Consider the following 23,798-nt stretch of genomic DNA (forward strand, 5'->3'; position numbering starts at 1 on the left):
AGCAGGTGCAGCAGGGGCTGCTGAGAGAGGGTTTTAGTTCAGAAACCTACTCTAAACTTACTGGATGCTCAGTTGGTTTTACTGCACATTCAGTCCAGCCTTTGTCTGGTGACAGACTGGTTTGATTGCTGATCCTCCTCTGAATGCATTTTTAACTAGGTGTGGGAGAGGATGCACAGGCTAGGCACTAGTTAACAGGAAAATTAAAGGGTAAATATTCAGCTTTAAAGAAAGAGAAACTGGGGACTCCTTTTGTGGAAGTTGTAATTGGATGATGATATTGGAGCACTTGTCCTGACAGCAGAGATCCTTATCTCTGCAGGGCTCCTGTCCGTGAGGCTTAGGCACTGCTGGGAATTGGCTGCTCCTTATCTTCTCTTACACAGCACAAATGGAAGGTTGCTGGAAGAAGGGAATGCAGCTCTGGGGACTGGTCAAAGGAGAATGCTACAGGTTCTGGTCCTTGCTCACAGTGTCACTTCTTTACTTTATCTGGTAACTGTTCAGTTCTTTGCTTTTTGTGTTGAGAAGACAGCTTCAGAGTGCTGTTATTTTTATCTGAAATTCATGCTTCTTCAATACTTCTGGAAGTGACATCCAGGTCTCAGCTAGACCCATCCTGCCTGGGGAGGTGGCTTTCACCTGCAGACCTCACCACTACATATATTTTAACAGCTGAGAGAGCAGTGAGAGCAGTTGAGGGATGTGAGAGGCTTACCCAAAATAGCAGTGAAATTTGAAGACTGTGTCTCTTTATTAATTAGTTGCTTTGCAGGAGCATTTTTGCTTTTTCTGTTGAGAAGACAGGTTCACAATGGCATCTGCATTTCATGCACTTCCAAGAGAGGCCCCTGAATACATCCCAGGGTTTGGGAAAGCGAAGGTGTGTGACATCTAATTCTTCCACTATTTCAGACCTCAGGTGAAGAGTACTGGAAGAACAGACTGCTTTGTCATTTCATTTCAAATATGTGTGGTCACATGGCAACTCAGGTCTTTGCCTAAGGACTATTTCCCTGAGACCTTTTATGCCTATTGAACTGCATTTAGAAAAAAAATATAATTCCTTAGCCATTTCCTTACTGCATGCATTGAAAATACCAACGTGAATTTAAAAAAGGCTTCAAAGCTGATGCAGCTACACTGCTGTGAGCCTAAATTTACAGTGGTCAAAGTCTGCAGATGGCCCCCGTTTTCTTCAGTCACTAAGTGTTCTCAGTCCTGTTTTCTGTTCTTGGCTCAGAGTTTGTACAGCTTTTGACATCTGCTTTAGTTTGATGCTTTTGCTGCTGTATGAGCTACCACAATACATCCTGTGGTTTGGTTGCTGTAACTCTCTACTTTCCTGGCTCCACAAAGAACTGTGGCCTGGGTGGAGCATGTTCAACACATGGGTGATAACTCATCTCTGCCTTCAGCATGTCTCATTGGCTGGCTCAGTGACCTCTCCCGGCTGGAGAAGTGGGCAAAGCCTCTGGGGAGCAGGGCACAGACACCATTTCTAGTGGAGGCACAAGTGTTGGCCTTATGCTGTGCCTTGAGCTACCGTGAATACCCATGTAACAGCTGGGCCTGCATTCATCACGCTGCAGTGGCTTGGAGTTATTTGAATGTTCTCTGCGTTGATGTTTTTGCTGTTTCAGGGTTGATAAGGCTGTAAAAAAAATCCCAAGTAAAATTCAAGCAGCTGGTTTTCAGCCTAGTAATGTGAGGAACCGCCTCTCTACGTGCTGCCCTCCAGGCTTTGTGATCACATGGACTGGAGCAGCATTTACCAGCCTGTGGGGTTTGGCGCTGATCCTGCTCTGCCTCTGTTACACTCTGGGTGGGATGAGGGACTCCTTTCCCCAGGCCTCGCAGGGGAGGCTGGGGCTTGGTGGAGCTCTGTGCTCTGGCCGTAGCTCCCTCTGCAGTAGGCACATGCTTAGGGGTTATTTGTCAAGCAGCCACTTCTGCTCTGTGTCTGCAGTGAATAACCCCAAGAACTGCACAGTACTCACCTGAGTCTAAACAATCACGTAACTTCACAGTGAAAATGCAACTGCTGGTCTAGTTCTGCAGAACTGAAGTGTCTATGTATAGGGAAGGGAATTGTATGGTTGGGTGGAGGAAGGGGAATTGAGTTCTCAGGTGTGTGGGATCCAACCAAGAGTAATGATGTAGTGGTGTAGACTGGAGCAGGGAGGAAGGCGCCTTTTGCCTTTCCAAGGATGACCCTGGTGAAAAGCTGACACACATTTCAGTTTCTGTTTTTCCAGTTGCACAGACTCTAGAATACCATATCAAAAAGAGGGAGAGGTGGGAAGGAGCAAGACAAGACATTGGGGTATTCCAGTGCACACAAGTGTTATCTTACATGGAGATGTTCTATTCCCTTGAAAGAAGAAATTCATGCATATGAGCCACAAGAGTCCAATGTGATCATTGCACATGTCAGTACTAATCCTGGGAAAGACTACAATTACTCCCTTAAAACTGGGAGCCGCTAACCACAACGTTCATCTGTTGACAGTGTAGGGACAGGGAAAAAATTCAGACCATGTGAAAACAGATCAATCTTATCAGCAAATACACTACAAATTCAAGCGTGGAAAATTCACTGGTTCAGCTCTTGAATCACATGAACTGGCATAGCTGTATTTTCTTCAGAGCAGTTGTACTGATTTATGTAGCATAGGGGATGTTCTTAGTAGTTTAAAAATGTTTTCCAGCTTCAGATGGACTGGAAATTTAATTCAGCAACTGTCACTTATTTCTGGCTTTTTGGTTAGTTCCTATTGCCTCTGGACTACAGACTAATGTACCATAACCAAATGGCTCTTTTCTAGCTGTAGCTCCTAGAATGTGACCAAACAAAAGAGTTTTGTGGAAGTAATCTAGTAATACCAAAAAGCCATGAACCTAAGCCCAAGCTGCTAAGATAAGAAAATCTGGGGAAGACTGAGCATCTAAACAAGACTTAAAGGAAAAACATGTAGTTCATAAGAATATTCTCTGATAACTAATGAGGTACCTGTGCTTTACAAAGGTTAGACTTCTGTTTAAACAATGAGGTCTGTAATGTTTTACTGCAGTTACATATTAGACAAACTCACAAAAGTACCAAAACTAATGAAATTTTATTGGCAAAAATCAAGTTGAATGTGACCTATGTAGTTCAACAGAAGCAAGCCTCAGTTTAGTTTATCGAAATACTTCAGTTTTCCAGCTGGATCTGGAATTATCTGTGCAAGAAAGAAAATGACAATGTTAGTCAAAAGCCATGAAAACACAGCAAACCATAAAGCCAAAACAGCACAGTATTTCATAGTAAGATACTATGGCCAACTCACTAGCAGCACTGAATAATTTATCAGTTGACTTGGTACTAGATTACTGTTGATCTCTAAGGGTACTTCACGGCAGTAGCAGAGAGATTTAACTAATTGAGGCATGAGAGAGAGTGCAGCCTACCAAAGGAAGAATTTTGACAGCTTGCCCCAAAAGCAAGATATTTTAATAAACTAATGTCTGTAATCCGGAGTCTTACAATTTACTTACAGGTCTTCCCTTGGCCACCACACTCTCATGGCTTCCTCTGGTTTAATCTAATTAAATCAAACACATTTAGAAAGCATGACTACATCTTTGAGAAAGGCTTTTTGAACTACTCTGCTATTTAAATTATCTGCAACTTTTGCACAGAGGAGATGAAGAATGCTTACATATTGTTTTAGATTTTTAAACTGGCAGTATTGGAGCTGTTAATCTCAGCACTGTAAGACTGTTTTTTAGAAAACATGTTAATGTCATATTATTTAGATGATTCTAGTTATGGAGGGCAGAAGTTTTTGGTGCCAAAATATGAATGTTAGGCCAGCCAGCTCTCTTTTCATTTTACAGTCTTAATATCCAGCTTCCCCCACTACAACACTCCTCTGCTAGCTTGAAAAAATTGACTCCTAGCCTCCAGTCATCCTGGGAAGTTTTCACATCCAGTGAAGAAACATGGTTTAACATTCCACTGTTTTTTACTTTCAAGTACAATGCTCACTAACTCTGCTTAGAGGCTGCTGGGACCTGCTTTTTGCTGAGACAGCTCTTGAACAATGCTCTGTCATCAGCATTTGGTTCAGAAGGAAGCCACATGCTCAAATACATGACAGTGATCTCATCCCAGCTAGGCAGCTCAGACCTCTAGTGAAAGTTTCATTATTCTGCTGAGGCTGCTCCAGGCCAGAGAACACAAACAAGTTCAATGGGTGTTTATCTGAACACTGGCTCCTGTGCTTGCAGTCACATGGAGGTGAGGAAAAACAGAGGAAGACCAACTGCACAGCAAAGCAGTGCTCTCTGCTGGAGCACTGGCAGTGGCATGCTGGCTCTGGCAGATACTACAGCAGCCTGGGAACTTGTATCTTTCTTTTTTTGGGTAGTGCCTAGGATCTGCAATAAGAACCAACAGCACCAGGAATTTATATCAATAAAATATAATCAAGAAGATAGAAAAAACTCAAGAGTTTCCAACTTCCCCTCATCACATTGTTAACAGGAAAAAAAGTTCTTGATCACAAACTCTTTCCTGATCAAGAGAATTTTGCTCACACACTGGGAATTTGAAACAACTGGAACATGTCTAGTGTGAGGGAAATGAGATCCCCATGAAATCAATAGTAATCCAAAAGCTGTCGCTGTAATAATGTGAGATTACTCATACCTTCTCATTGAAGGTTGCAAGGATTTTGGATTTGGCTCTATGGGAAATAATAACTGAGTGTTTGTTAGCAGTAAATGCATGTAAATATAACCAGTGACTTACTGTTTCACTGCCAGGTTTCCAACCAGCAGGGCAAACTGGAAAAAAAAAAACAAAGTTAGCCGCAGTATTTTTGCTCACGCTGACTTTTGTGCACTTAATATTTTCTTTCTGACCTTGAAGTAAAACATCACACAAGTGTCCACACGTAAATATCTGAAACTATTAAATGTGCAATGACACCACCCCCCCACCTGAGAACTGCGGATCTCTGGATGGATAACTATGCCTTGGTTTAATTCTTCTGGCCTTCTAGACAAAGTACTGGCAAAGCAGTGCCTGAGAATGAACACCTATTCTAGTAGAAATAAGTTTCTTAATAAAATTCACATGACTACAGAGGCCTACATTTCTTTCTTTAAAACCAAAACTAGGGAAATTTTTTAAGCAAAGAGATCAGCTCAAAGATTCCACAAGACATCTTGTTTGGAGCCTTGCTTAGGCCTAAAGGGCTTGTAGCACAAGTTTACCACACTGTGGCTGGGGGCCCCGTGACCTGACCACCTGTACAGCTGCACGTTCTGGAGTCAAGCTCTCACCTGTTCAGAGCTCTCCCCCTGAGGCTTCAGCCCAATGAGTTATGCCATTTTACACTGTTTTAAGGCATTCTGACAGACAAAATGCCACCAATGCAATTAGGAATTGTGGAGCACTGTTTTTCCCATTCTGTGCAAAGAAGCCAATAAGGCATCTAGAGAGTCTCCTCCCAGCATTCATGCAAAAGCTGGAAAAAATGTGGTACTCTGGAAACATGCTGCAGATCAATATTCTGTAAGATGGCTTTGTAGCTAAATGAGGGTAAACTTCCTTAGTCAAATGTGTGTAGCCTAAGTACCAGCATTTATCTTTTCAGATCTGTACAGCAAACCATAATAATGATTTGCACCTTCACATAAAGGTACTTTCAAATGCTCAGTTAAATTGAGTTGAATTAGAAGTTAAGCTGCTGAACATGTGTATTCATATTTAAACAAATCTTCAAATAAATGAATGTGTTTATTTAAACACATTATTTAAAGAAATGTGAAAAGTTCACGTTGTGCTTGAACTGGAGGAATATGAAGTCTTGAGACAAAGTAATGATTTGAAGCCAGTGAAAGCTTCTTTGTTGGGGGAAGATGGTCACATAGCCCTTGTAAAGAAAACACAAGTAATGCACTGTAACTTCCACAGTATCCCCATGTATCGTGACATGAAACACGTTCAGTTACTCGTCACAGGTCCTCAGTGAATGGCACAGCACAAGGATGGCCTGCATCTCAACTATTTTAGTATGCAAAAATGTACTGGAATATTGGGCCTGATTCTTCACAGCCTCACATTTTGTACAAATTTTTGCTTTTGACACATGGTACATAATGCCTTAATTCAGACTAAGGAATGCTTTATGCTCTGCATTCTCATGGATGTGAAGCAAAACATGAATTACTATTCCAGAAACAACCTAAGGAGGTACTGGAATCCCAGGACCTTGTAGGAGGGCAATCAAAGCACTTCAGTCACGGCATGACACCAGTCACTTTCCTCCAAAAAGCTACAAACACAACTTCCAGTCTAAGTAAAGCTATCTTCAATGTGACAACATTTAAAAGAGCACCTTCTCCATGTTTGTCTGTGTACTGGAATGCTTGTACCAAACGAAGTGTTTCATCCACTGATCTTCCAACAGGAAGGTCATTCATTGTGATCTGCCGAAGGATTCTCTTATTGTCAATAATGAAAAGGCCTCTGTGAAAAAAAAATTTGTGTGTGTTAGGAATCAATTATAGGGTTGGGTTTACGCACTATTTTATGTCTGCTGGATGGGAGGAATTTGATCTTTGCAAACACCATACAATACCCACTGCTTCAGAATACTGGTAACATACTATTCTTTACCTGGATATCAGATGACCTGAGCTGAGGGTAAGTTAAAAACAGAAAAGGATACTTCTCTGCAGAACATAAAATAAGCTTTGACAGGCCCTGCCAGGGGATGCAGCAGATGCTATGGAATTACAGGGATCCCAAAAGCAACTATTCCGTTTTATGAAAGATGTATCTCTTGAGGCTGTGAGGTAACCTTAGTCTTGACTCCACTTGGACATGGGAGGTCCTTGAGCAACTGCAGTTCTGTGGAATCCTGCATATTTGCCCTGCCCTAGGTATCTGCTGATGACTGCTGTTAAACAGGACATTAACCTTGACCCGTGTTCTGACTCATTATGACTTTTTTGTGTTCTTCTACATTTATTTTGTCTCTTGGCATGAATCTCCAAGTAAAGTCTGATCTCAAAAAAAAATTTTCAAATAAATTTCAAATTTCAAAATAAAGCAGTAAGTACTACCCCAGCAAAAACCCAAGAGAACTGTAACCAAGTCAAATACCTAAGTGTATGTCCTTGATCTTCCAGATACACTCCGTAATCCTTTGAAATCTGATGTGTCAAATCTGAAAGAAGGGGAATCTTCATCGGTCCGAGTCCTCCTTGTTTTCGAGGAGTATTAATCCTTTGAAAGAAATGAGATACAGATGTATTTCTCGTAAAGGTTTACATTCCCTACACAAAGCCAGAAGTCACAAACCAGAACAGTGCAGACAGAAGGATTTAGTGCAGGCGACATTTTTTTGTTCTGCATACAAAAGAGATGAACACTATTTACAGTTTGAGCAAAATGTTCAGTAGATCTTTTGCAGGTTTTGGCCACATCTTTCTTGTCAGTTGCATTTGCTTTGTGCCACTGTGCTCACAAACTGGGACAGTGTGAAACATTTACAGATACTTGCATTCTCTTTTTTTTTTTGTATTTGTATTATTTTTTGACCTGAGACATCACGTATTTCAAGCAATACGAATTAAACAACTTCAAAGATAAAGGCAGTTTCACACACTAGGGTGAAAAATTTTTATTTTAAACATTTGTGTCAACAGCATCACACTTTCATACATTATGATACACCCACACAGGCTAAAAATCTGGGGACCATTGTTGCATAAGATGGATCCATGAATAATTTTTAGTGAAAGGCAAAAGTAAGGTACATACCATGCTAAGTGAGTGAACTTTGAATCCACAGAACATGCTACTACTTCGGTATTTATTGCTCTGAATTCTTCAATTCTGTCGCTGAAGGCGATTATCTCAGTTGGACAGACAAATGTACTAGAAAATTTAAGACAAGATAAAGTCAAAATTTCATAAAACATCCAGTAAGTTCTTTGCTTAACTTAAAACGGTGGATTTATCATAAATTACTTCAGCTTTTGCTTAATTTCCTTGCTTCTTCAAGTGTTTAACTAAAATGCTGCCTGACAAATCTTCCCTCAGACTCTGGCTTAGTTACAAATGGTTTATTACTGAAGATTATAAATCTACAGTTATCTTACAATCTGAATTCAGAGTTTTTTAGTTACTTTCTTTTAGACTTTATGAATATTAAGTGGCTGAATTTAAGTACAATAAGCCAATTTTTCAGAGGGTGATACTATAATTTGTTGTTACCGCGCACATCTGCAAATTTTAATTAATTTGTCTTCAACTTTTTCGACTACAGAAGAAATAAAGTGGTAAATATTACAATTTATAGGGCTTTGAAGCTAATGATATTATAATATTAAAGTAGTTATGTATCTCTGTCCCCTTCATTTTGTGGAAAAGAATGGGATTGTCTCTCAGAAAGCAGAGATGTTTTCACTCAATCAGTAAATTTACTGCATTCTAATAAAGGAGGTTAATAGTTGTTATGGGATGAACTTAAAGGAAAAATGCCACCATTACATACACTCTAGAAAATATTGATGGGATGCTGCCTTCTATTTGCAGCAGTGATTTACAACATCAAACAGAACACAGAAGTTGCCTGAATGGGTTATACAAAGTTGGCTTTTTTTTGTGGAGAAACAAATTAGTGGACATGCTTATTAGGACAAAGATTGTGTTACAATTTTACCAATGCATGATGAAAACACAAATGCAAAGAATATATTTTCTTCTGTCACTCCTTTCTTCTCTCCCAAATCCTTACCAAACAAAAATACAAGACCTCAAAAAAAGAGAAAAATTAATGAATTATGAATCAAGTGTAGCTGCACTCAGTCTTGGTATGTCTATTGTGGTCTTACTTACAAGTCAAGAGGATAGAAGAAGAAGACAAGGTATTTTCCTTCATAATCTGTTAATTTCAGCTCTTTAAACTCTCCATTGATGACTGCTGTTCCCTCCCAGTACGGTGCTGGCTTGGAGACTGAAATGCAAAGAACATTGAATTAAAAGTCGGAATATGAAGCCCATGTTCAAACCAAGCTGTCCAAGGACAGCTGTTCTTCCTTTTGCTTGAAAAACAACCTCCTGCACAAGTTACAAAGTGAAGCCGCTTTGCTGCTCTAATCAGCGATACAAAATCATGAAGAAATGTAGGTTTTAATACACATGGAAAGTAAATAATTTGACCAACTTGTGCTTATACATGAGCCCTGTGAATCACTGATAATCAAGGCCACACAAACCTTATCTGGGCACACTGAACAAACCATGTGTGCACCACCAGCTCAAGGCAGAACAGCTGCTGGACTGAAGGGGAAGCCGATTAATATTTTGGGTATCCCCACTATTTTGTTATGAATGGCTGTTGTGAACCAGAAGCATAAGATGGTTCAAATCCATACTGTTAGTTTTCAGCCATGGAAAACTATTTGAAATTCAAGTCCACAAAAAATGCTACAACGTGTCTGGAGACAAATGCCTAAAAATGTGGCGTATATTTATTAAATTACAAATCCTAAGCGAATTGTAACTTGAAGATAGCTGTGTTTAAAAAAAATCCAATTAAAATGCATGACATATATTTACTATTCCTATCAAAAGGGACTAACCTCGAATTTAAAATATTAAAAATTAATCTGCCAGGTACTATTTTCATAGCCATGTGAATTCCAAGGATAGGGTATGCTGGAGGTACAAGGTCATCTGAATACACTTGTGATATCACGGACACTGACACGCAGCTCCATGAAATTAGGAAAATGCTTCTGAGAAAAACATATGGAATCTTAATTATTACCTGGATGGCTCTCCTTTTAGGACAACCAATCCACATTGTAAAATATGGTCAGTGAGGATGTATAACAAAGACCTCCAGATTAGGAGGGAGAAGGAAAAGAAATTTAATACTTTTTATCTTTATCTCTTCCTATATTAAGGTGATTGTTTTTGTGGTTATAAATGCCTGTCTGTAATAATTTATATTGCAAAGGGAGGAAAACCCACACAGCATTAATTATGAGTATCTTGGCCGATTTCCTTTTTTTTTTTTTTGTAGCATCTGCTTGCAAACATTTAAAACAGAACTTATAGCCTGGCTCAGAAAAGTATTTTCAAGCTGTAAGTTCTCACAGTGAAGATAATTTCTGTGTGATTTCTCTATTCTCTGTTCTGCAGAACGGGATTTTTGGAAAGCAGGTGCCCCCTGAACATCTCACTGCGACGCGATTTAAGGTGTTTGCACCCAAGTCTGCCACAAAGGCTTTAAATCACAAGAGAGCGAGCGCAGGCACGAGGCGCCCGTTCAGCGTTTCCCATCGCACCGAGAGCACAAAACACTTCTGTGCGCTGCTCAAAGCGCTTCCCTTAACCCGTTCGCCATTCCGGGGAGCACGGGCCTCGCCGGACGCCCGTGAAACGCCAAACTCGCAGCCAAGTGCCCACGATGGAAATGCAGGCCTGGAAGGGGCTGGGGCAGAGACGGGAGCTCACCTTCCTCCCTCCCTCCCTCGCTCCCCTCCCGGAGGCCGCAGCGGGGCCGCGGGGAAGGAAGGGCCGGGCAGCGCTCGGGGCTCCGCCTGACGTGGCGCTGCCGCCGCCGCTCCCGCAGCGCACTGCGGGCACATCCCCCGCCTGGCCCCGCCGCACCCGCGCCCCCGGCGGCCCCGTCCCCGCCCGGCACCTACTCTTGGCCTGGCTGAGGTGCAGCGAGTGGTCGGACACGGGCAGCCGAGCCGCCTCCCCGGGGTACACCTGCCCTCCCGCGTAGTAATGGCACTGCTCGTCCCCGCGCTGCCGCGCCGGGCGCGGCTTCTCCGCCCCCGCTTCGCCTCCCAGCGCCGCCGCCGCCGCCGCCAGCAGCAGCAGAAGCCGCGCACGGCTCCGAGCCCCGGCCCCGCCACCCGCTTCCATGTCCCGCCGAACGACTGCACGTCCGCGAGGGGCGGCGAGGGGCGGTGGCGCCGCCGGGGAGGGGCTTGGCCGGCCCGCCCGCACTCGGGCCCGCAGCACCGCAGGGCCCCCGCGCTGAGGGACCGCGGGCGGGGGGGACGAGGGGCCGGGGCAGCGCCACCTCCTGATCGGGCACGGCCTCCCCCTGACCCGGCACAGCCACTCCCGGGCTCGGCTCAGCCAGCCCCTCCTGGCACAGCCACCCCCTGACACGGCACAGCCACCCCCGGGCTCGGCTCAGCCGCTCCCGGGCCTGGGTGTGCAGAGAAAGAGAGGAAACAACACCACACGTGTGTGTGGAGAGCGCGCACACATGGTCCGGTGCGTGGGATTGCAGAAGGAAACTATCGATATCAGAGGCTTCCTGACTGGTATCATCTCTCTTATCTGTGGCACCGTGGGTTCTGTGGGCACGGCATCACTCGTGGTCGTACCCATCTATGCCAAATACGGCTTGTACGTTGTGGCCTCACGAACACACAAAATGTGAAAAGGGTACTGCCCTGGGCCCGGAATCTTGAATTGCTGTGAGTTGAACTGCTGCCAGCTGGGCAGCAACTCACCCATGAACTCCACGTGGCGCACGCGGTGGCTGTGTTAGGAGTGTGGTTACACAGAAATGAAATACTGAGTGCCTCAATTCAGAGTCATGAAATGGTTTGGGTTGGAAGGGACCTTTAAAGGTAATCTTCCAACAGCCTTGCAATGGCAGGGTCATTTTCAACTAGATCAGGTTGGTATGGTATGTATGTAGGTATGTATGTGTGGTATGGTGCCTGTACCAGAATGGGCAGTACAATTTCTCTCTCTCTCTCTCTTTTTTTTTTTTTTTTTTTTAATGATACAGAACAAGCACATAAAGAGCAGAGGCAAAAGGAAATGCTCTGGGCCATTTTTGATGAATACAAGCTCTATAAAAGAAGAAAGGGATTAGTGAGGCACCTGTCATTATATGTTGTGTCTTGAACAAATCCTACTATTTTTCTGGTTTCCTGCAGAAGAATCCACTCTTATCTGAAAAGAGGGATATAAAAATATCTAAGAAGATTTTTCACAAAATTAAATTTACAGAAGTGGGAGAAACATGATCTTGTGGGCATGCTTGCACTTCTTAACCTGTGATTTTATTGTTCCTTGCTCCCAAAGCTCTGACTTCTATCCAGAAGGTGCTCCTTTTCTTTCCCATCTCTTGTAATATTTTCCTTTAAGTTCCGGTCTAGGAACTTAAGTTCTGACAAGTTAGGGATCATGCCATTCATATTCTTACTGTCACAATAATAATCTTCCTTGGGCATATTTGCCCACCTGAAGGGATTCAAGATTACTGAGCAGGAGAAAGGTAAGGCTCTGGAACAACCCTCTGACAATTTTGGGAGCAAAATACCTGCATAGTTATCAGGCTTGATCAGCATGTGTGAAATTGCAAAAAAAAAAAAAAAATTAAATGTCTGCCTACAGACACAATCGACTTGATGGCACATGAGATCCCCTTGTCTTGTTTTTTTCACACAGAGTTGATGGTGGCCATTCTCTGATTACACCTCCCAAAATGTTGGAAGCAGGATAAAACCTATTCTTTTCTGTGCTGCTGTTTGACTCCCCCTTCTTCCCTACCCCCCAACCAAGGGCATGTCATTAAAAGGAGGATGAACAAAAAACATTTGCTTGTGTTGAGCACTCTGGCTGTGGTGGGAAACAGCACTTCAACAATCTTTGTACTCCCACTGATTTCAGATTGAGACAAGCTTTACATTTAAGCTTGCTAAAATGTGTTGATAGATGACTGTCTTACATGATCCAACTCTAGTAGCGCTGAATTTAATATCAAGCTTTTCTCAATCTCACTGCTTGTAAGAAAAGTGACAGTCATGGCCTCTGAGTTCACAGAGGAAGTTAAATTGGTTGTCCCTGCTCTTCGTGCTGCTGTTTTGAGCCATAGGAAATGGCAGTGATTTAAAAAGTAGTCACACAGTGAAGCTGAAAAAAATGAGCAGTTCTGAAGTGGGCACTTTGCATAATGTTAACATCCCTCATTCAAAAGATATTCAGAAATACCTATAAATGAGAAAGAAAACCAGTAAAATCAATGCAGTAAAAATAGAAAAAAGCAGTCCTCTTGTGAGCAGAGAAAATCCTGAAGGACAAAAATGGGTTTTATCTGCAGAATGTAATGTTAGTTTAATAGCTCTAATTTGAAGTTCATATGGAATTAAGTATATATAGACATGGAACAGAGTTCAAAAGAGCAACAAGAAAGACTTTCTGGCTGCTGCTGCACTCTCAAGACTTCTGCAAGTGATTAAAAAAGGAAAAATTTCATAAATGAAATCCAAGATGAAATCCAAATATATATCACTCTTCAGTGTCTAAATGGAGAAGACAGGCAGCCTTCTTTCTTTACCCAGTGATGAAATACTTGAACTGAATGCTGATTTTGGTGTTTAAATTGACAAAATTAAGTGATGCTGTTAAAGTGTGATAAGAGGGACACTGGGCTACCTTCATCCTACTGTACAGCTCGTCTGAAGTCAGTAGGGCTTACCATGAACAAAGGGAAATTTCTTAAATCTTTCCTTTCCTCCCCTGTGCTACAGGCTCTGTTCCTCCATGTCATGCCATATCCAGGCCCACAAGGATGGGTCAGTTTTGGCAAAGGGCTTGATGGTGGCAGGGTGTCATTGCTGCAGTGGCAATGTAAGCAGACAGTGATTTAGGCCACTAAAACAGTTTAGAAATGGTTATGGAGGTTTTGTCTGTTTTTGCTTGTAGTAATAAAACACCTCATTGTAATTTAAATGACCTAATATAACAATATCTTGGAAAAATTAGTGTAGTATATTGTGACAAGATATCCGTCACTGTTTCCTGGAACAGATGTTCAAGATTGTGCTGGTGAAACTAGCAGTTGGTTTTATCCTCATGGTTTACAGGGACATTTTAACAAATGTATTGCATTGCTTGTCATGCATGACAGAAAATCTATAGCATAAGAAACTTTGCTGGAGAAAGCATCTGTTTTGTAAGCAGAATTGGATCAGAATGACCGTAATAAAAATTACTGGTTATGGAAGTCTTCTCTTTGGCTTTTGCTAAGGCAAGACTGGTGGGGTCAGCTGTGTGTGCACCGACTGCAAAGGCTGAGAGTGCTGAGTGGTGCCATTTGCTTTGACAAGAACCTCATCCTGACTTCTGATTGCTGCTAATGTCAGCTGGTGGAAGCAGTAAGGCTGAGTAAAGATAAATACAGACTTTGTAAAATCTGCCACTTTGTAGAGTAGAGGTAGCGTAGATATAATTATTCCTGTAACCTACCTTTGGGGAATGTGCTAGTGTTTGGAGATGAATTCATGTTTTTCCTCTACAAACACACCTGCCATAGAAAAGTTCTGTTTCATTTCTTCCCTTCCTCCTCCAGCTGGCTCTGTTTCTTGTGGCATTGGTGTCAGAAACAATGCAGGGCCTGTGTGATAGGAACAGAACAGAGCACATTACTGATGTGTTTGACTGAGCACGGTAAAAAAGGGTGGTTGACACTGCTAGCCACTGGGTGATGCGGGAGTGTGGTTTCTAAAGCACCTCCTGTTCCAAGCTTTCTTCTGCTTCTGTAAATGCTGACAGAATCTGTGAGTTTGTGAATATAAACAAACATTGTGAAACCACTTTCTTGACTTGATAAATCACGTAGTCCTTGCAAGGCCCCATCAGTTTTCCTTTGCCTATCACCTGGGGCGGGGGGTGTGTGTGTTCAAGTGTGGTTATGCTTTGTCCCATTTTTTAATTCCTTTAACAGGCATGTATTTAAAGAAAATGTCCAAAATGTCTCTGTGCATTTGTACATTTTTTGGGCAGTTGTGAGGACAGAGAAAGTCAGCTCTGAACACCACCTGTTAGACATATGCTGTCCTCTACAAGTCAGTGAACTGTGAAGGACAGTTGAGGTATTGCACCAGAAAACCAATGCTGGACATCTGGACCTACCCTTGGCAGCAGGCTGATGATGTGCCCTCAGACCATCACAGCTAGGAGCCTGCTATCCAAAATAACCCATCTAGCTTTGTCTGGTGTTGCTGACCAAGAGAGACCTTTACCCACAGAGTAGTAACCCCACTGTGCCAAGTGTCGTGATCTCCATCAGTGACATTCAAAGGGATTCACAGGCTCCTGCCCTTTGGGTCCCACCTGTGGTTCTGCCTTCTCAGGTCTGAACTTAGACTAGCAAACTCTGGTCCAAGTCTTGAGCTCAGTCAGCCTTTGGGAAAAGGTGGAACATTTGTCACCTCTGCTCAGACAAAAAGCAGAGCTGTGTCCTTCCCTTGCAGGTGCCTGAACCTCATGGATAGAAAGAAGCCCTGTGGCAACCCAATTTCATATTCTCTCAAACCAGAACACAGACAGATGGTGCTGATGTTTATTGGTGATGCCTGGGTATGCCTCTTCTGTGGGTAGTCACTAAAGCCTTGCTCAAGCTCACAGGTGTGCTACCTGCCTTGCATTTGGGCAGCAACCAAAAATGGAATATATAGCTGTTGTCAAGTAAATATACCCTACTGTCTGAAGAGTGGGTGATCCCATCAAGATCTGTGGAGGAGAGAAGGCTGCATTCCCAGGACAGTGGGATGATGTGATCTTAAAAAATTTCCAACTTGCCTCTTTGTGCTGGACTGCCTTCCCCTCTTCAGTATTATCTTGCAAAGCTTTTTATAGTATCTATTTTCTAGAAGTGTTGCATACCTAAATTTGCCTTTGTTTTCTGTTTGGACTTATGAAAGAAAAAAATGGCTTTTGATGAAAAATATTCATGCACTTTGATATGTTAGTTGCTTTTACATTGCTCACTAGATGGCAGTAAGGTGCTTGTTATACTAATTTAAAAAATTGAAGTAATGTATTCTCCAAGTGTCTGAAATTTCCTAAAATCTGAGGATATGGCATTTTCTTCTCTAAAATACAAGGCCCATAGGTGTAGGAAATGTAAGTAGAAATCTATATTCAATCCTCATAAACAACCCCTGTTCATGTGAACACATTATGACAATCATGCTCACACAATTTTTCAGTAAAATGTTTACTCTATTGTGCCTTTCAGAGTGAATATGATGGAGATACTACAGTAGTCTCTTAAAAAGGAGGAAAAAATAAGAAAAAACATCCATAAAATTTGTGATGAAAGAGGTGGAAATTTGTAGCAGAAAATAAGTTTTAACCTGGTCATTATGGAGTACTGAAATCAATATTGGATTTTTGTTTCTGCTTCCTATTTTACTGGTTACACACAGTTTTCTGGGAGTTTAAGTAGCAGTCCAGAAAGCTATTATCTCTACTTTGACTAAGTTGAGTGGAGTGCACAGACCTTTTTTCGTCTCTGCTGCTTTAGAAATCTTCATGCTCCACTTAGAATTGCTGAAAATAAATGAAGTCTTTACCTTTTTTATGGTAACATCCTCACCCCTTCCAATTCAGTTTTGCAAATGTTTCAGAGATTCAATTATTTCAGCTTGTCTGATTGGTCTAATGCAAGGTTGTGGAGGTTTTCTTGCAAATCAAAGTTTTTTATTCATTGGAAGTGAAATAGATCCAACATTCGTGTTCCCCAGACCATAGGTATATGTCTTAAGTTTCCTTCAGTTAACTCCAATAGTCTAATTTAGCATGTAAGTTGAGCAGTAAACTGTTCATTAATTTAGGTCAATACTAAAATAACCCCTGTTTAAGTCAAAGCTCGCTCTCTGCTTTGGTTTGTCAACTTTCCAAGTGGCCTTGAGAAGCCATACCTCCGTGCAAGAGTCAATATTTTATCTACCACAACTAAACTTGAAATGGAGTGCTGTTGTTTTCTCACAATTAAAGGAAAGAAAAAACCCCATAGTATATAGCTAGGAATTTTATTTATTACTGCATGCTTACTTTTCCCCAAGAAAAGCATAATTCTTAGAAGTTTGGAAAAGTTTGCAAGTTTACAAATTCCTAAGTTAAACCATAGGATTTCAAGATACTATGTATGTTAAAGGTAGTACACTTGAAGTATACTGCCTGTGTGCAAAGCATTTATATATTTTACCCTACAATCTCATTCACCATTACAAAAAATGGATGAAAATATTGAGAAGATACTGATACTTGCTACAGTTTGGTGCAGCTTTCTTGTATCTGCTGCTCTTGAAGCCTAAAAGAGAGCATGGTGTGCAACTTACTCACTTAAATCACAATTCAAGAGTGAAAACCAGAATACTGTCCTGTTTTCTTCAGTATGGAGTCTAAAGTGATGAGAAAGGGAATGGGTTGGTTCACACCATTGTGTAATCTGAAAATAAAATAGCAGTTATACATGAGCACAGTTCCCATTGATGCTGAGGGCTGCTCCCCATTCAGTTTGAGTCATGACCCAAAGCCTGTCCCCAGGCATGGGAGTGGGTATTTCCAGAATGCTCCAGAACTGCAACTGTCTTGTCAAAATTTGTATCATCTCTCTCACTCACTGTGTGGGAGATGCTGCCAAATAATTCCTCTTATGTTAAAAAAGAATTTAAAACTTTCCAAGATTTTGAAGATGGTAAGTATTGCTGAGATATATAAAATAATGTGTTGACCTTCTGCACAGCTAGCTGTTACAAGGAATTATTCCTCAGGCCTACGCTTTGAAATAGTTGGCTGAAGTTGCCAGTTAAGAAAGCTGATAACACAGAATGGGTCGTGGGACAGAGTTCCTCTCTTAGACCTGCATGTTGATTTCTGAGATAAGATTTCTGCCAGATGGTATTTTTGATGGAAGTGAAACAAACAGCATTTAAAAAACCCCAAACAAACAGAAAAGTCAGATTCCATATCTCCTGATCATCCTGTAGGAAAGCAGACTTCAAGGTTGTTTGCTGCCATTTTGCAGAGGGCTGACATGATGCTTTTTCTCCTGGTAAGTCTGCAGCCACGTTGCCAACAGACTGGAACCTCTTAGGTTTTAACAAGAAATGATTAGTTTTAAAAATACCTCATTAAAAATACTTGACATAATCTCTGTGGTTATTTCATTTTTATTACCCATATTTATTTTATTTTTATTACACTTCATGTCAGTTTTCTCACCAGAAAACCATGGATAGAGCAAGAAACTGTTATGGCAAGTTGGCATTGATATTGAAAGGCTTGGCTGTGGCACGAGCTCGGCTCCTCCCCAGGCAGTGGCAGCATACCTTGAGAATAGGTCACCATAGGTAACTGCTGTTTACATTGACCAAATTATTTGTTAAGGGTCAGTAGTCAATTATAAACCGCTTCATGCTTCAATGCATTCACGTTCCCATCTCAGTGCTCCTGGGCTCTTTTGATAATTGTGGGAGAGCCACTGCTGGGTTGTTACTGTGGGAGGGAGGGAAAAGACTGTCATCAGTATGTGCTTCCTCAGCAAGGGGTTTCTTTGAAATATTGCAAAAAGAGCAAGCAGAAGGCTCCAGATGACAGAACATGTAGCCTGGTCAGTAAACGCACTAAATCCTTCTGCCCCCATTCAAAGGAAGCCTTGAGTTTTGCCTGTCTGTAGTTACAAAGGCTGGCAGTTTTTTGGAAGCTGTGAAGATTTTGCTTTTAGCCTGAACATTTCAGGTGTGAAACCTGCTCTTGGTGACAGCAGTGCTCCCACAGCGGAGCAGCGTGAGCTTTGCTGGGCAGCAGCGATTGCTTCTCAGCAGACCAGCCGAGGTGTCTCCCTTTCCTCACTCCTGCTGCCAGGTAGCGGTCCCGAGCCCAGAAGAAAGAAATGACGAGCCCTATGCCTTGAGCTTTTGTGCAGTGTTGCTAAACCCAGATGCTAAAAGGTTGGAAGATGGGAAGAAGTAATGGTAATAGGCTTGGAGATCTTTGAACCTGTCAGATTCCTTATGTGCATGTAGGGTTCCCATGTCTGGGTTTCCATGGAGGCCCCAAAATGTTGTTTGTTTTAAATGAAAGATGAGTTTCCTTGTAATTGTGAGACATTTGAAGAGGAGGCTTTGGGGAAACAAGCAAATATTGTAATGTTCCTGAGGAACTGTGCTCACCCACACTGTTCCTGAGGAACTGTGTGGCTGAATGCAGAAGAGCGTGGAGGACCCTTTTGCTGTGGGCCAGATTTGGTCTTGGTTCTTACACAAGGTGTGTGTAAGGGCAGAGTGTACAGTGTCCATGCAGCCACTCAGCCTCTGCTGTGCCTGCAGGCTTGTCCTGCCATGGGCTGACTGAGGGAGAGGCCAGCAGCTCCTTCCACCCTCCCTTCCCCAGCAGGCAGCTGAGAGATGGAGCAGGGTCAGGGCCTTTTTCAGAATCCAGTTGGAGAAAAGGCAATTAAAGATGTCACCAGGAGGAGTCTGACATTAATCTGCTTCCACTCTGCCCAGTAGACTCTTCTGCCCTTGTTAAATACCTCAAAACAGCTGGACCAGGCTTGTGTTTGGAGGAATATCATGTTTGAAATGTTGACTCAGGCACCTGAGAAAAATAGCATGGAATAAAGACTTGGGGAAGCTGAACTGAGTCTGGGCATCAGCAATGCATCAAGAGACACAAATATTGCTAAAATATTATATGAAATGAATGCTAATGGAAAAAATGAAACATTTAGTGAAGCATGCAGAGCTGGAAATATTGCTGTGGTTATTAGGTTTGAATTAGTTGGAAAGCGTTCATTCAAACTGTTTCTGTGCACGGATTGTCCTAATGGGGTTGCATTTGGGACCTAACACTTTCTTTTGGAGTGCTAAGTACTGAAATATTCATTATATGTGTCCTTCTGGCTTCTGGACTGCTGTGTAGGGAGATTTTTTTGTACACTAAATTTTGCAGTAAATGATACCAGTTACTGCCTAGTGGTACTTATTGTAACCCCAGTGACATAAATGGTCCTGCTCAAAAGACTTTTCATATGATATGAAAAATCTGAGGGTATTTCACAATAGGAAAGTAGTGCCATCTTACCTGTTTCACCTTTAAAAAGACTGAGAAGGTCAAGACAAGCATTTTTAAAATGCTCTGTGAACACATATGGCCTCTGTATGTACATGTACACACACAGACACATAAGTGTGTCAGTGAAAAAAATTAAATGAATTATTTTTCATCCACTGAGAGGTTTTACCTCTTCAGTTGAGAATACTCCATTACTATACATTCTTCATAATATCTGTTTTCAGAGACAGGAACATTTTTAATCCACTGTCTCTCTTCACATGAGTGAACACAGATCTACCTGTTAACTAGAGCACTGGCATCTGGAATTATAATGGCATATTTTTGGGCATCACTGTGTGGTCTGTTTTCCAATTTCTTGTTTGGAAGTCTTTATCTTTGCTATCTTATCTGATGCCTTCTGGAAACAATTTTCTCTTTACACCACTTCATAAACTTCAGCATACACTAGACAGAAGGTTCTGGGCCATTTCTCACATTTTGTAATGAATTTTCTGATTGAATTCTTTTACAGATAGCACCTCATACATGCAAAGCAGTGCCCAAGATACTGGTGGATATTTTACTGATCGTATGTGTATAGCTCTAAGAACTTGTGACATATTCTGAAAAGGTAGGTTGCTGCTGAAATGTGCACATTTTTTGAGGCATTGAATGAAAAAATCTGAAAAGAATGAGATACGAATAAGCCCATTAACATGAAAATAGGTAAAATTAGAAAGAACCAAGTGTGTTTGCATAGTTAAATTTTAGCTGGAATAACTACAATAATTTGAAACAACTAGCAGATCTCTTGACAAATAGCTGGATGTTATCAGAAGAACTCTGTCACTGTCATTAATTTAATTGATGTCTCAGGCTTTAGATGAGTAGCCATAACACTAAGATGATTCATCTGTGATCATGAGAGGAAGCAGCAGTGTAGTTGTGTGGGTTCAAAATTTTCCTCACTGGGCAGCCCACATGAAATTTAAATTAGAGTTTTGTTAAACCTTCTTAAAAGACAGTTCTATCATGCAATGTTCATCAGGGATGGCTGAAGGTGGGAGACAAAGGCAGGGGCCTCACCCTGTGAGAACAGATCCCTCCCTTCCCTCCAGAAGGGCCTGAGTTCACAAGGAAGGTACAGTGTGGCTGCAGGAAGGGTCTGGCTACTGAGAGGAAGGTTATTCTGTGGGCATGTTTAGGGCATTAAATGAGTGGAAGCAATCCAGAGAACCAAGCAGCTTCAGGGAAAAAAAATAGGAGTTTTAGAGGAGAAAGTGTCACGATGGGGAGGGAGACTGCTGCTGCAAGCAGCACAAGTGACTGCTTGTTGAAGCCACTGAACAGGGAATCCCTGGGAGAAAAAGAAGTGTTTGGCATCATTCACAAGGGCAAGTGGGGTCTTGTTTGCATGGTTAGGACTGGAGGGACTTTGGTCATTGCAACCACAGCATACACTGATTCAGCCAACTTCCAGTAGCAGAACAGGAACTCCTGCATCTCTTCCCCCCAGATCTACTGTATCACAGAAAGGGAAAATAGCAATTCGATGCCAGTATTTAAAAAGGACTTTGGAAACGTGTCAATGTGGCTTTTGTCAAGAGAAATTGTGTCTGAGAGAAATCCGCTGCTGTTTGTCTGAAGCGCTGACATGTGTGTGGATTAGGCTGATTTGGTTGGTATGGAGTGCTCAGATTTTCCTAAAGCTTTTGATAAGCTCCTCAGTCAGAAGATCCTAAAGAAGCAAAACAGGAGCAGGATGAAAGGAAAGATCCCTGCTGGAACTGATGTGAGGAGTAGAAATAAACAGTCAGGTATTTCAGCGGGAGATAACAAGTGGAATCCCACAGGGATCTGCACTGAGTTCCGTGATGTCTGGCATATTCATAAGTGGTCTGGAAAATATCCTAAATGGTGCTGGATATTTCTTTAACTGAATTACTCGGGGTAGGAAAAAAAAAATCTGCTTTTAAAAACGTGGCTGAATCTCATGATATCGAGTGGCGTTGCAGCAAAGTAACAGCCTGCGTTTGGGCCAAGATAATGCACACGGGAAAAAATAGACCTGACTGTACGATGCTGAAGATGGGCTTTAAACAACCTATTATGACTCAGGGAAGAGAGCTCAGATTAGCTGTCAGTAATTCTAAGAAATGTTGGCTGAGGGCAGAGCAATGATCAAAAGAAAATGGATTGTCAGAAATTGCTAGGGAAGACATAGAAAACAAAATAATTATTTTGCTGTGCATTCACCTCTTGATTACTGGGCGCTGTTCTGGTCTCCATGTCTAAGAAAAGGTATAACAGTGCTTGAAAGGGACAGAGAAACCTGACAAATGTTTTCACAAACAGAACGGCTTCTGAATTGAGATTGATTAAATAGACTCTTTAGATTGGAAAAGAGAAGGTGGAAAGGCATGTGATAGCGGTGTTTAAAATCATGAGTGGCATGGAGAAAATAAGTAGCGAATGATTATTTGCATTTCTCCCAGAACAAGAACAAGGGACATCATGTGGAATTACCGGGTGGTGGCTTAAGCAAGCAACAGCAAACAACTTGGTCTTTGTGGTGTGCAATTGAACTGGAATCAGTCTTACAGTATCTGCTGGGTGTCAAGAGGTTAGACCTGCTCAAAACCAGTCAGAGGAATTAATGGAAAAAGAAAATCTGTTAGGGACTATTAGGAAGCAAGATGACATTCCTGCCTGAGGAGATGCCTGCATGGCAGCTGCTGGATGCAGGGAGGGGAGAGTGGAGAATATGACTACATGGTTACCCCTTTTTAAAATTGTCTCCTTTGGTATTTGCTGCTGGCTTCTATCAGTCGTGGGATACTGGACAAACTGGACCTTTGATCTGATCCAATATAATTCTTCTGCATAATGTTTTTATGAGGAATCAGTCAGGGTCCCAAGGTTTGATCACTGCTTCAATAATTTAGACCTAGCCTGGATGTCCACTCAGAGTCTTGAAAGAGAATATATCCAGAAGGTTGCATTGATCCAACCACCTGAGAAAGTGAGAGCCCTGAGGACTACATTAATGAACCAAAGTGACACCCATACAATTGGTACTCAATTTCATTCCTTGTGGAATGAGTAAGTAAAATGAATACCAGTGCTACACTGGGCTTTCCTGTAATTCAGTGATTTGTAGTTCTCTGAAAAGTACCTTTTGCATTGTTCAGTTTATTGTTCTGCTTTTTGAGCTTGTGTACAACATGGATGTGCAAGAGAGAGCCAACATATTGCCACTGGTTAGAGAATGCCACTTTAAAACAGTGACAAAATTACTCTCAAGCTAGAAGTGCAGCCATGAGAACTGTATTTTGGTAAAAGGAGAATGTTGATCTGGAGTTAAATTGAATGTCTGTTTCTTCAGGGAGGGTAAATTTAATCAGGTGCTCAAAATCAAATTAAGGGGGAAATCAGTTTGGAAAAACAAAAGAATTACAATACAGCTAATGACCTGAGGTAATACTGGCACAAAATTTCCTTTCACATTGTAAAATGAAAAATCGTTTCTCTAAGAGGGAGCTGCTTGTAGATCATGATTGACCAGGGCAGTTCAGAGCCTGGTGTTTCCTTGAGAGAACAATTGCAATGTGCCGCCCTTCCACCATTTACTTCCCCTCTATTATAGTAATACCAACAGTTATTATACTGTGATCAAGCCTGTCAGTGTTTCTATCATAGTATTATTTTCTAACTTGGATGTTAAGCTGGAAATATTTTCCCTGCCCAGCCTGAAACAGCGTCTGCAGATGGTGGCCCATGAGTGATCCAGAGGTGTCATTTCTTCTGCAGAAACACAGGCTTTCCTACAGCATCAGTCCTTGTAAGAAACATCTCTACATCTGGGAGAAAAGCGAGTTAATCCTGCATTTGGCTGCAA

General features: G+C 41.9%; 1 protein-coding gene across 3 annotated transcripts; it reads right to left on the reverse strand.

The window, feature by feature from the left end:
- Positions 1 to 3,100: 3,100 nt before the first annotated feature.
- PRDX4 (peroxiredoxin 4) lies at positions 3,101 to 10,970 on the reverse strand. Of its 3 annotated transcripts, none has more exons than XM_032680449.1 (8): positions 10,723 to 10,970; positions 8,903 to 9,020; positions 7,823 to 7,939; positions 7,163 to 7,285; positions 6,393 to 6,523; positions 4,799 to 4,833; positions 3,541 to 3,587; positions 3,110 to 3,224 (listed from the first exon to the last, which is right to left on the reverse strand). In XM_032680449.1, the coding sequence occupies exons 1-8, from the start codon at positions 10,946 to 10,948 to the stop codon at positions 3,221 to 3,223; spliced, it is 801 nt and encodes a 266-aa protein (XP_032536340.1). In that variant the 5' UTR covers positions 10,949 to 10,970; the 3' UTR covers positions 3,110 to 3,220. The 3 variants fall into 3 exon arrangements, with proteins under 3 accessions (XP_032536339.1, XP_032536340.1, XP_032536341.1); XM_032680450.1 differs by having other exon boundaries at positions 3,141 to 3,224; positions 3,530 to 3,587; XM_032680448.1 differs by lacking the exon at positions 3,541 to 3,587 and having other exon boundaries at positions 3,101 to 3,224.
- Positions 10,971 to 23,798: the final 12,828 nt, after the last annotated feature.

The sequence above is a fragment of the Chiroxiphia lanceolata genome, chromosome 2, assembly GCF_009829145.1.
Source record: "Chiroxiphia lanceolata isolate bChiLan1 chromosome 2, bChiLan1.pri, whole genome shotgun sequence".
Taxonomy (NCBI): domain Eukaryota; kingdom Metazoa; phylum Chordata; class Aves; order Passeriformes; family Pipridae; genus Chiroxiphia; species Chiroxiphia lanceolata.